The 13,870-nt window shown below is 43.7% G+C and overlaps 2 protein-coding genes across 2 annotated transcripts in view; one reads left to right on the top strand and one right to left on the bottom strand.

Moving 5' to 3' along the window:
* The first annotated feature begins 5,788 nt into the window (after positions 1 to 5,788).
* Positions 5,789 to 7,311, top strand: ACTL7A (actin-like 7A). The gene has a single exon (XM_008587197.1). It carries the CDS (start codon positions 5,864 to 5,866, stop codon positions 7,184 to 7,186), a length of 1,323 nt encoding a protein of 440 aa, XP_008585419.1. The 5' UTR covers positions 5,789 to 5,863; the 3' UTR covers positions 7,187 to 7,311.
* A 3,699-nt stretch (positions 7,312 to 11,010) lies between these two features.
* The window catches only part of IKBKAP (inhibitor of kappa light polypeptide gene enhancer in B-cells, kinase complex-associated protein), a 73,451-nt gene continuing 70,591 nt past the window's right edge, over positions 11,011 to 13,870 (bottom strand). The window contains exon 37 of the mRNA XM_008587196.1: positions 11,011 to 12,542. Coding sequence (XP_008585418.1) covers positions 12,475 to 12,542 — 68 coding nt within the window. The 3' untranslated portion in view covers positions 11,011 to 12,474. The remainder of the gene's footprint in view (positions 12,543 to 13,870) is intronic.

Here is a 13,870-nt window from a genome sequence, read left to right as displayed (position 1 = left end):
GGGATCGCAACCCTCGGTGCTGCTCCCGCGCCTCGCTCAGCCAGTGAGCGGGAACCGGTCCATATGTGGGATCCGAACCCTCAGGCGGGAGCGCCGCCGCGCTTCCCAAGCGGCACACTATCCAGTGCGCCACCGGGCCGGCCCATATCCCACCATTTTAGAAATCAAAACACACTGGGGTCTTGGAGGTTCCTGCTCCCACACCTTACATGTCCATGCCTAGACCCCACCCACCTCCCTATACTGACTAAACACCTTTCCCTCCTCTGCTCTTGGCAGAGAGAGTGATGAATATTTGACCCCCTACAGTAAGTCAGACATTGTCCCAGGTACTTCACTTAGGTTATTCTGCAGAACCCGGGAGGTAGGCAGAGCTGAGGACACAGCGGATCAGAATTCAAATGACTTGTCCAAGAATAAACAATGCTTGGAGCATTTGTACTTTAAGCCAAGTTCATCCAACTTCAATGCAGCAGGCCTCCTTAAAGAGCTTGGGGGTTCCAAGAGTACTTTCCTCCCTTTACTCAGCATTTACCAGGGTTCGTAGTGGGTCTGGCCCAGTGCAGCCTGCCAGTGATAGACAATAGAAACCTTGATCCCAAGCAATGCCCAGTCTAGGTGAGAAGATAGAATGGATGCAGATGGCTTTGCAGGTAGAAGTCTACTTGGAGAGCAGAGGTGCGCAAAGGAAGGAGAGCTTATTTGAGGGAAGGAGTCAGAAGATTCTCTAGAGAGGAGGTGATGCTTAAGTCAAAAACTGAAAGAGAGGCAGGTGTTTGTCAAGTAACTGAGAGGAGGCAAAGGCATCCCAAGCAGAGAGCACAACTTGAGCAAAGGCTCAGAAGGGGGCACGGTGGGGAGCTTCCAGCAGTTCAAGTGTTTGGAAAAATAGATGAAGTCAGAGAAGTCAAGGAGACAACTAGGGAGGGCCTCACATGCTAGGAGTAGGCTTAGACTAAATCAAGGACAGACGGAGAACCAATGAAGCTTTTAAGCAGGGGAGTGGCAGGATTTGCCTTCTAGGACAATTTTAGGAAAATTTGCATTTGGCTGTAATGTAGAGAATGGAGGGGAGGGACAAGACTAGGAGCTGAGACCTGAAAGGAGGGCATTGAAGAAATCCTTGTAAGACTTGAAGGTGGCCTGAGCTAGGGCTGTGATAGTGTGGAAGAGAGGAAGGGACAGGTTCTAAAGAAGCTTCGAAGGTAGAATCTAACCTGATCTGTTGGTTCCCAACTATCCAGTTTGATCTGAGCTCTTTGGCATTTGAGGCTCTCCCTCATCGGCTCCTGTGATCTCTTTAGCTCCAAACATTGCACTTGCGTTAGATGACTGGATTAGATGTGGGGAGAGAGGGAGAGAGAATGACCCTTACCTGTGCCTAAGCAAAGGAAGATGGCCTGTCATCCAGAAAGGGCAGATTCATTAGGTTCCCACTGCCCCTCACCCCTCAAAGCCAGATTAGGGCTTGGTAGTGAAGAATCAGGAGAAAAGGAGGAAGAGGAGTATTGGGGCTGAGGAAGTTTTCTGGGAGAATTAAGAGGAGAAGTAACTGAGGGATGAGGCAACATGGATAGAGGAAAAAGGGATTTAAAGATGTAGTTAAGAAATACTGCTACAGAGCATGTCAGAATACTAAAGAAGAACTTGTGGGGATTTTTGTTGGCTGGATTGTTTCTTGGAACATGGCACTATTAAACTAGCTTATGTAGGTAACAACTTTATAAGATTTACAATTATGAGAATCATGACCTAGAAACACCATTGGTGGGATCACAAAATCACGGGACTAGAGGACTGGACACTTGAATCTCCTCTAGAACATCGCATCCAGTAGCCTGCCATGGAAAGCTCACCCCATTTTGGCCAACTCTGAGTGTTGAACTTTGCCTTACACTGCATTAACATCTGTTCCTGTCTGAAGAAGTCATTCATTGGTCTTGGGTCTACTTTTGAGCTTGTGCAAGGCAAGCTAATTCTTCCATGACAACTCTCAGGCTATTTAAAGACATTGCTCATGGACTGCCTGAGCCTACTTTTCTTCCATTCCTTATGGAAAGACAGTACAGAATAGAAGAAAGAGTAAGAAACTGGACTCAAAAGACCTCAGTTCAAGGCTAGCTTTATTATTTATAATCTGTATGACCTTGAGCAAACTACTCAAGATATTAGTTGAATCTGATTACCGTAGTACTGTGTCCCCTCATCAACTTGATCCCTATTCACTGCCTCCAGGTTTCTGTCTTAAGCAACTAGGTAGATGGAGGACACACACACACACGCACGCATGCACGCACACAAACATGCACACGCACACGCACACACGGAATGCAGGGGGAAGAGCCAGTATGTGGGGGAAGATAATGAGTTTCATTTGGGGCATACTGACTTAGAGGTGCCTAAAAGCCCCCAGCTGAGGTACAATGGTCTACAGATCATGAAAGAGCAAGTAACTGGATCTGGATCTGAGTCCTCGATAGAGTATATCCGCCTTCTGAAGAGAGCTCCTCTCTCCCATATCTCGAGGAAAATGGACACACTCTTGGCATACTTGGGTTACCACACTGGGAGCTGAGCATTGAGAAAGTCTCAAAGTGCCTGTTTGGCAAGGAATCTTCTTTGCTGGTAGCTCCTGACTCAGGTGTTCTCAAACTTCAACATATTGAAGAGTTGGATTCCTAGGCCTTGATATTCAATTCAGATTTAGTAAGGCTGTGGTGGGATCCTGGAATCTGCATTTAAAAAAAAAACAAAAACCTCTAAATGATTCCTAAGAAATGCTGTCCTTTGGCCTTTTCCTCACTCGATTTTCTCTTTCTTACCTCCTACAGCTGCTAAAATTACAGGGGCCTGGTTCACCTTTCTCCCCAAGGTCAAGGGTGGGTGGTATTCCAAAAACTGAAGCCAGGAGCCAGGATAGACCTCAGGGAGAACTGTGTTCTTTGATTTAATCTTTCCATGTTTTCTTTCTCCACTATAGAAGAGGACCCCAGGATTGCTCATGGTTTTTTAGTCTTGAGCCAGAATAGTAAAAGTACGTGTGGTTCTATAAGAAAGTGTAGCCAAGACACTTTGAGCTATATAGGGTGTTTCTACCCAGAAGCACCTCACCAGAGACCCCAGGGAGCCCACCCACACCTTAGATGACTGGTGACAAACGTGAGGGATTTTGTGTGCCACGTAGTGGAGGACTGGGGTGCAGCATGTCAATAGTCTCCACATTCTTCCATCACTGATACCTCTACCTGTGTGATGACCCAGAGAGGAAGCAAAGAGACTCTGAGGGCCAACATGGAAGAAGTGGAAAGTGTCCACTGGATTTAGCCCGGAGAATGTGAGGAGAGGCCTGTGCTCATGGACCTTACAGACTGGATGGAGGGATTGGCACACAACCTCTTCCACCACAAATACAGAAAGGGAGATGAAAGATGACAGACGGGCAGGCAGGGCAGCCCGGGAGGGACATGTGAATCAAAGCATGCCAGGCTTTGAGTGTCTCAGTGAAGTGGGATGCACAGGTCAAGTGACAGGGTCCCCCAAAGACGTCTACTTCTTAATGCCTGGAATCTTGAATATGTTACCTTTCATACCAAAAGGGACTTTGTAGCTGTGATTAAGGAGTTTGAAAGGAGGTTATTATCCTGTATTATCCGGGTGGGCCCAATATAATCACAAGAGTCCTTATAAGAGGGAGGCTGGAGGGTCAAGGTGAGAAAAAGAGATGTGACAATGGAAGCAGAGGTCTTTGGGAGATCTTTGAAGATGGAAGAAGGGGGCCATAAGCCAAGGAATGTAGGTGGCCTCTAGGGGCTGGAAAAGGCAAGGAAAAAGATTATCCCCTAGAACTTCCAGAGGGAACATGGCCCTGATGACATCTTGATTTTAGTCTACTAAGACTGATTGTGGACATCTCATCTCCATAATTGTAAGATAATAAATTTGTACTGTTTTAAGGCACTAAATTTGTGGTAATTTGTTACAGCAGCAATAGGAAATGAATACAGGCTCTCACAGGAATCCATGGTAGCGAAAATGTACTAAGCAGCTGCAGATTTCTCAGAATTCGAGTGGCGTTGGGGAAAAGAAAAATAGATGACTGTAAATTTAATATGCCTTTAGTTACATGTAAGTTCTTTTGAAATAAAATCAGTCTGTGTTGGTCATGCAAATCCCTGAACAGCACAGGTAAGTAAACTATTTTTGAGGCATCGAGGCATTGAAAGTACTTTCCTATTCTTCCTTGAAAATTCAGTGCTATTATCCACTACCCATTGAGACAAGAAGCTGAGATTTTGTACTTGAGGTAACAGCGTGGCTGCCCCCATCAGAAAGTCACAAAGCTCATGAGACTGGACTTGCTCTTTGTCTTCTCTCACGTTCCACAAGGAGCATCCCCAGTAAGCTCCTTAAAGGAGAAAGCCCATCACTGTAGTGACTGCCTCTTTTATGAAGAGCACGGGGCTGGGGTAAGGTCCAAGGTGCTGCATAACACACCGTTGGATTCTGGGAGCCCTGAGTGTGGCAAGGGTCAGCACCAGTGTGTCCAGCTTCAGAGATGGCGTGCAAGACAGTGACCAACAAGCCTCAGGAATGCATGTTAGGTCCCTTCAAGGTATATCCACAACACACCCCTGAGAGGAAGCCATAAGTCAGGAGAGCATGGCCACTCCTGGCTGGATATCCTTGGGTGAGCTATGTACCTATGAGCTCCAACATTCTCATCAGTAAGACTCTGTAAGGGTCTAATTTCGCTGCCTACCTAGTAACACCGATGAACGAGAAATAAGTGCACAAACATATGTCCAGAAATAATTCCTCTTAAGGTTGTTCTCACTTGGTATCCTAAGTGAGATAGAGAGCTTGGCACAGTCACCATAGAAGCAACAGATCCTGCTAAAATCTAAATCAGATGGTGCCAATCCTCTGCTCAGGATTATCCAGTGCTTTCTAACCTCAGAGTCAGGGCCAGAGTTCTTGCATAGCCTGTGAGACCTGACATGAGATGCTCACCCTCCCCCATCCCCTAACTTCTCCAGTCTCATCTACTTTACTGCACTCCTTCCACTCTGGCCACACTGTTCTTCTTGTCGATGCTCTAATTTGGGGGCCAGTAAGCTGTGTCCGTAAAGGGCATTCAATACTTTCCTTCAGCTTTTTGGGTCTTTGTTGTAATGACTCAGCTCTACTGCTGTACTGCAAAAGCAGTCATGTACGAATCTTCAATGAATGAATGTGGCTGTGTTCCCATAAGTTTATGCAGAACGGGCCTCAGCCTGGTGACCCTGCTCTAACGCATCAGCCACACGCCCGCCTCCAGCCCTCTGCACCTGCTCCCCCGACGTACCCATGGCTCTCTCCCTCACCTCCTTCAGGTCTTCACTCCAATGCCACCATCCCAGGCAGCCCTGACAGGCTACACTAGCAATGCCACCCTGCCCATCCCACTTCCTGCTTTGTTTTTCTCTTTTGCTCTTAACATTTTCTAACATATATTTATTTTGGTTATTTTCTATCTCCCTCCAACCCCCACTAAATAGCATATAAACTCTACAAGGGCAGAGATTTTTGTCTTTGTTTTTCACTTTATTCCCAGCTGCTTTGCACATAGCAATAACTTCATAAATACTAATTGCTTGAATAAATCAGGCTTATTACAAAATTTAGAAATAGGAGAGCCATTTCAAAAATAATACCCCTCCTGTACCCTAACAAGGATCAAAGTTTTCCATATCTAGAAAGCCCCAGGTCACTGGATTACATCATAATCAGTGATGTCATTGTTGGGGAAATTCTCAAGTCATCCTCTGATTTAGGCCTTTCAGGCCTTCAAGGCTGCAGGATTGAGGAACTTTCTCAAAGCAGTATGGCTCTTGACAGCGTGTGGGCTCCACAGGCAGCAATCATCGGGGATGCGCCTGCCAAGAAAGTGGGTAACCAGGCCTCCCTGCAGGCACAGGTCCTCCAGACTGCCTCCTTAAAGGATGGCCCGGCAAAGCGGGCAGTGCGGGTCTGCTGTAAGAGTTCCATGCCAGAAGAACCTACTAAATCAACAGTGACCAAGGAGAGGCCTAAGCCAGAGGTGACCAAAGCAGTGGTTGTGGACCTCGGCACTGGCTACTGTAAATGTGGTTTTGCTGGCCTGCCAAAGCCCACCCACAGGATCTCAACGACAGTAGGCAAGCCCTACATGGAGACCACCAAGACCGGGGATAATCGCAAGGAGACATTCGTGGGGCAAGAGCTCGTCAATACAGAGGTTCGTCTCAAGCTGGTTAACCCTCTGCGACATGGCATCATTGTGGACTGGGACACAGTACAGGATATCTGGGAATATCTCTTCCGACAAGAGATGAATATCGCCCCAGAGGAGCATGCAGTCTTGGTTTCAGACCCACCCCTGAGCCCACACACCAACAGAGAGAAGTATGCAGAAATGCTATTTGAAACCTTCAACACCCCTGCAATGCACATCGCCTACCAGTCCCGCCTGTCCATGTACTCCTACGGGAGGACCTCTGGCCTGGTGGTGGAGGTTGGCCATGGTGTGTCCTACGTGGTCCCCATCTATGAGGGCTATCCTTTGCCCAGCATCACCGGAAGGCTAGACTATGCAGGCTCTGACCTGACAGCCTATCTGATGACCCTGATGAACAATTCAGGGAAATACTTCACTGAGGACCAAATGTCCATCGTGGAGAACATCAAAAAGAAATGCTGCTTTGTGGCCCTTGACCCCATTGAAGAGAAGAAAGTCCCTCCCACTGAACACACGATCCTGTACACTCTGCCTGATGGGAAGGAGATACACCTGTGCCAGGAAAGGTTCCTCTGCTCAGAGATCTTCTTCAAGCCATCGCTGATCAGGTCCATGCAGTTGGGCCTCCACACCCAGACATTGTCCTGCCTCAATAAGTGTGACATCGCCCTCAAACGGGACCTCATGGGAAACATCCTACTCTGCGGGGGCAGCACCATGCTCAGTGGTTTCCCCAACCGTCTGCAAAAGGAGCTGAGCAGCATGTGCCCCAATGACACCCCACTGGTAAATGTGCTACCCGAGAGAGACAGCGCAGTGTGGACTGGTGGCTCCATCCTGGCTTCACTTCAGGGCTTCCAACCACTGTGGGTCCACCGCTTTGAGTACGAGGAACACGGGCCGTTCTTCCTCTACAGGAGGTGCTTCTGAACCCTGATGAGGCACAGCCCCCATGGTGGCAGCGCATCACTTTGCTGGGTGAGCGCCCATTCTACACACAGGGAGCTGAGCCAGAACGTTCATTTCTGTAGCATTAAACACCCCTCATGTTTCCCTCCACAACGTGTTTCTCTATTTCCCGACTCAATAGGAACAACTTCACAGATGCAGCATCTGCCTTAAAATATGTACCGGCCAAAACAAAAGCAGGTGTGGGGAGAGGGGTGGAAGGACAAATGAAAAAGATATACATTATATGTTGATTGCTTAAACACTTTTTCTCAGAAGAAACTAGCTGTAAAATTATTCTGTCCCTTATTTTGTGCTTTCCCCATTTTAAGAATTACTTTATTGTTAAAATCTGCTTGGAACTGGGGAGATCAATGAAGATAGGTTATAGAGGAAATACTGCTGGGGCACATAAAAAGCTCCCTTTCAATAAACACCAACAGGAAGTATGCTGTTAATAGTTCAATCTGCCACAAAGCAGCAGTGTACATTTCATACTTCAGCAGCAACCCTGAAGGCTTGGAAAGAGGTGGCAAAGATGTTTGTACTTTCTTTTAGTTCCAACAATCACTGTGGTCTTGATACCAGTTCTTATTAAGCCATCATGGTAACTGGTTGCTGACGCCTGGCACATTATGAGCAACATATGTGTATGTGTCTTAAGGGGGCAACTTCAGAGAAAGAGTGCCAAATTGATTTCCTGTTTTTAAAAATTGGGGCAAGATTTATCTTAGGTTATCAGCACTAAGGTCAAGGATGGAAACCACAGTCATTCCCCAGACAATTCAAGAAATAGCTGCCCATCTCCCAGCAGACTGGGTTCTCCACCAGCCTATGGAATAAAGGTGGAGTTTTGGGTGAGCTCAGGATAAAGGCTGCTGGTTCTGGGGCCGATGGTGTGGGTTTGTTAGAGGCTGCTCTATGCTGGTCATTCTGACCCAGCTGAGGAGCACAGAAAAGCACACAGATCCTCAGTGGCCAGGGAAGCCTTCCAGGGCCCAGTAGTTTCTATGGTATTCCTGCAGGGGGAGTTTGTAATTAGAGCACTTCAACAGTTCCTAGTATATTCCCCGCCCTGTCTTGAAAGTTCAGAATCTGAACAACACTAGCAGCCACCATAAAATGGTAAAGAAAATGGGCTTTGGCCCCTATGGTTTGGTACCCTATTTTGCTACAATCTAGCTGTGACCCAAGTCTGCTTACCTATACAACTGAATACAAATGCCTGCCCCACACAGCTGACATTAAAACCCAAGACAAACACCCAAATACCAGTATTTGGCTTCCAGGAGGTGCTCACAACAGCTAGCTAATATGATGTAGACTCCTACCTCTTCTACAGAGGCCCAGATGTCTTACTACGGTCCTTAGCCATATATGCACTCAAAAGGCATACATTCAGCACTCAGAGGAGAGCTGGCATCTCTACGATCTCCAGGAAGAAGCCCAACAGAGCCAGCCACCTGCACAACCTCCAGGTTTGCTTAGACAGCTGTGAAAGTCCTAAACCTGACCCTGGATCCAAGCCTGGTGAGTAGGCATACCTGGCTGGCACCATTACATTCTTGTAGGGAAGCAAAGACAGATAGCCAAAGAAGGGCATCTGAGGTTCCTAAGTTCAACAAGGATGACTTAAGCCTTACCTTGGAGTACGAAGTGATCAGCCAGAATGGGTAGAGTGCCTTGACAGAGAGGTACATCTTGTTCACCTTGGTTTCTGCCTGAACAGCCCTACTGTCAACACTCTGTGAACATTCACTAACAGGCAAGTTGAAGTTTGGTTAGTGGTGAGTAAAGCCATGAACCTCTTCTCAGAATAATACGTAAAATAAAATATGTAAGATTACAGAGAAAACCAATCACACAGAAATATACTTCTATTTTCAGATACTTTGGGGTCTATGACCCCAGTCAAGATCCCCCAAATAGGAGAGGGTCTTAATGAAGGGGAGGGGTGGGAAGTGGTTCCAGAGGATGGGAGTGTCCAGGCTGTCCTATGCCTAAATGTCTATTTTAAAATAAAAAATACCAACATAAGGCTGAATAATTGCAGTGCAGAGTCTTTTTCAAAACACATTTATAAATCCTCACACTTGATCCCCACAATTGCCCTAGCAGAAAAAGAGAATCTTTCTCATAAAAAAAGTGAACAGTTGTAGTAAGTATTTGGAAGTCATCTTACCTTGGTGGTTCTCAACTGCGGGCAATTTTGACTGGAAAGTAGGTACACTACTGGCATCTAGTGTGTAGAGGCCAGGAAAGATGTTAAACATTCTACAATGCACAGGATAGCCTCTCCCCTCCCTACCCAACAAATAATGATATGACCCAAAATATCAACAGTGCCACTGAGAAACTCTGCTTAGTCAGATAGGTACATGAGGCTAGAGGAAAGAAAGGCTCAGTGAGATTAAGTGACTTTATCCAAGGACACTAAGATGGGTGAACCTTGTTCTTTCCTTTAACATGAAGCCTTGTTCTTTCCTTTACAACATAAGGACATCTGTTGTTCTTAAAGTTTCTGGGACTTTAGAGCCAATAAGAGTAATGGTGGAGCAGCCTACTGTGGGCCCAAGGCACAAGCAAAGTCTTCAGAGAACATGGGAATCAAGAGTAGGCTTTCAGCACTGCCATTTCAGCCCTGTCACCATATTAGCCTTGGCTTTTTGACAGCCTCTTGGATATTTATAGTTACCTAGTTCCTAAGATTTTCATCCTCACCCCAGTTACTAATAAATATGACAGACATGGAAGGACAACCAAAGACTCCCAAGGGCTTGGCCAGGTGGTGTTTCACAAGAAGCACAGATGATCAGCACAAGAGGAGGAAAAATATCTAATTTTACTTCCCAAATTTGCACTCACCTTAAATTACTAAGAATCATCAGTTTTACTTGTTTTTTAAAAAAATACCCTCTATGTTATTTGTCTATGGCTATGACAAATCTCTCAAATGTTTGTGTATGTGCATGTATATAAGATTCTATATATATATATGCACACATACACATAAATTTATTCTAAAATATGTGACAGTGCTAAGAAATTATACCAAGCTCTACTTATAACTACACAATAAAAACATTAGCTCCTGACTCAGTTTTTTTTTAAGTGTAAATTTAAAATCCACTTTGATCAAAGACAGTCTCTGCAAGTTCTCTTTTGATGTACAGACATCTGAGCAAAGCTGTCTGACTCAATGGAACCAAGAAAATGACTGAATATTTTAGCTTATCGCAGCATGAACTTGCTTTGAGACAGAGTCCAAATTTTTAGGAAGAGTGTGTACTCTTTTCTAGAACTTGACAGAATCTTCCCCCCAAATTAAGTATTCATCACTCACAGTAGTTTCTCCTTTTCACGTATGCTCTATTTTTCCCCATGAATTCTTCTTTGGCTTTGCCTTCAACTCGGAAGGTCTGCTGCTGCTTGCTTCTTCTCAAAATGAATGAAATTCAATCTTGCTCAGATGAGAGAGATAGTAATTGACAGTGATCTGCCTTCACACAAATTCTTTCTTTTTTTTTTTTTTCCTTTTTGTCTTTTTTACTGACCTGTAACAGGATCGCAACCCTCGGTGTCGCACCCGTACCGCGACCGGCAACGGGATCGCAACCCTCGGTGTTGTGCCCGCACCGCGCTCAGCCAGTAAGCAGACCAGTCTCTAAATGGGATTCGAACCCTCGGCAGGAGTGCCGCCACACTCCCAAGCAGCGCACTCTACTGAGTGCGCCACCGGGCCAGCCCACACAAATTCTTTCTTGCTGCTTCAATACATTATTTTAAGAAAACTGAGCAACCATGTATCAACAGACACACTTACTTTTATTTCCAGTCTACCAGCTTGGGTCCCTTTATTATTACCCAAAGCAAGAGCACTATAATATATTAAAATGTCACATATGTCACCCATATTCATTTACTCATGCTATAGAGCAGCCACAAACTACTTTCAGACTTTCAGTTTGGGACACTTAATTATAGCAAATCCATTATGGGTATTAGTCAAAAAGTAGATTTCCTCAAAGCAGAGAACATATTATCCTTTTTTTTCCCTTTCATTTTGTGAAAATTTTCAAATACACAGAAAAGCTGAATTATACAGTGAATACCTCTAGATTTTATAGTTAACATCTTGCTTATTAGGGAAAGTCTTCTTAAATTACAATTTGGGGTATATCTATTCTCTGAAGATCAAAAGCAGCATTTCCTGTTAGTTTATGTACAGTAATGAAGGTCTGGTTCTGGTATTAAAAACACAGAATAAATTTTTAACTTTTTCCAAGGATTAGCCACAGAACTGTTGTTAAAATGAACTGGGCTTTTTTCTAGACTCATCAAAGAGAAAACATTCTCATTTCTTCCAAAGAAAATAATTGAAAGTTCTTTTGAGAAACTAAATGAAACAAAGGTCAGTTAAGCACCATAATAAATGAAATGGCCTAGACACTGTCAAAAAGATTTCAGTTAAAGGAAGCAGAATTTGGAGAACAAAGAATAATTTACAACCATCATGCCGTACAAGGCTCTAAGCTCACCCATAGCAAATGTGCATGATACTCTTTCAGAAATTCTAATCTGTTCCAGCTTTAACACTGCTCACTGTCTTGCAGAAAATAAACAAGTAGTGAAACAGTCCCTACGTACAGTGTAACTATAAGAGGCTCACCCGAGTTATAACTAGAAGCACATGACCTTATGTTACAAAATAACAGGTGTCAGCATAAAATGGCTTAGAATTTCAAAGGATACACTTAATTTTTTATTCTGCTTTTTTTAAGGTGTAAAGAAGCCATTTAAGCAATTACATCTGACCACGATGGAAACACTGTTATTTATAATGCTCTCTTCCAGTAACATAAAACAACTTAGAAACATTATTTTATTTGTCTTCACATGTGAAGTAGGAATTGTGAATCATTATTCCCAAGTAACAGATGAAGAACAGATTGAGAAACCCAATCTCATCATGACCGTAAATATGCTCTCCAACAGCACTAAATTAAAAAAAAAAAAAAATTAATTCTCACAAAATGATGCTATACTGCTTAAAGCTTAACATTTTGCTGATGACTAAGACTTACATACAAAATAAAATGCTTAGTGTCTGCTGAAGTCTGGTGCACATCTCAGCTCTCGGCAATGCTGAGGTAAATCACAGTCTTACTCTTCCCAGCTCTCAGTAGCTAGGTGTCAAAGAGCAAGAGGTGGAAGGACAAGTAGGAATGAGTGGAACACAGTCTTCTCTGTCAAAGCCCTCCTAACTTGGGTCACTCTAGCAGTTTCAGTTTCCACTGGGTTCTTTTGTCGATCTTTGGTGGTATAAAAAGCTCAGCATCTGAAAGTGAGAAAGAAAGGGAAATTCTGAGGCACGTTCTTGTTGGTGAGAGCTGAGGCAGTAGCTCTGAGCTAAACAAACTAGGTGACCGGGTTTTGCAGCTATATGATGACCATCAGAGCTAGAGTTAATGTGTCTGCCACCCTTGCAACCTCCAGGTCAGAGCCAATACTGTCTGGAGGTCTTGCCCTGAGGGCCTGCTCACCGAGCAATTCAGAGTGGAAGAATGTTCCATATTTCAATTGGGAGAGGCATGGTAGTGGTGGTGGTAGTAGTTACACCACTGAATCACCGATGTGTTAAAACTCATCAAATTGTATACCTAAGTTCTGTCCATTTCACTGTATGTAAAATTCACCTTAATTTTTAAAAAGAAAAAAAAAAAAAAAAAAAAAAATGTGGTGGTATATGTTCAGTAAGTAAAGTTAATTGACAGGTGGGGGGGGAGAAAACAGAATAACTACCAAAATTCCTTGAACTATTTAAGTCAAGTGAACAGATACGATGTGGTGGGGGAGGGGAGGGGATGGAGAGGAATGGGTAAAGGGGCATGAAAATCAAATACAATGTATTTTGAGAAGTGAAATTTTAAAAAAGTTAATTGACAGAAAATACTTTACGATAAAAAAAACTCTACAAACACACTGATAAATAAAGATGCCTCTGCTTTTAAAAATAGTAAATAATGGGGGGTTTAGGGGAAAATTTTGTCATTGTAACCTAAAGTTCCTTGGTACTCTTTCAATCAGATTTGTAGAGTCTCTTATCTAACTAGGAATCAAATGTAGGAAGCAGAGATCTGAGAAAATATGCATATATAAGGATGCTCTTTCTCAGCATTGTTTATGATAATTAAACTTCTAGCAGTATGTCTGTACATATGAGCCATACAGACATCAAAAATTATTTTCAAAGAGTATTTAACAATGTGAGAAAAATCCTCAAAATAAAATCTTTTTTAAAAACATGATTTTCATACATGCATGTACATTTTATATATACATACATACGATTTAGAAATTGTCAAATTTTAATTTTCCTTTTTTTTTTTTTTGGAGTGCCTTCCAAGTGCTAGTCATTGAACTGAGTGTTTGCATTCATTACCTCCAATCCTCACAACAACCAGCAAGGCAGGCACATCAGTCAGGGTCCCACAGTTTAAAGTCATCCGAATTTTAATTTTCCTTGACATACTTTACAATCCAGATTTTCTCTACTAATTATATCAGTTTTACAATTACACATACACTTACTACTCTCTATCTCCCCAAAACAAAAACCCATATCGACAAAAGCAAACAGGAGATTTTGGTTATATAAGAATATCG

This window comes from Galeopterus variegatus, unplaced genomic scaffold (genome assembly GCF_000696425.1).
Source record: "Galeopterus variegatus unplaced genomic scaffold, G_variegatus-3.0.2 Scaffold4278, whole genome shotgun sequence".
NCBI lineage: Eukaryota > Metazoa > Chordata > Mammalia > Dermoptera > Cynocephalidae > Galeopterus > Galeopterus variegatus.
This window is presented reverse-complemented; position numbering and strand designations above follow the sequence as displayed.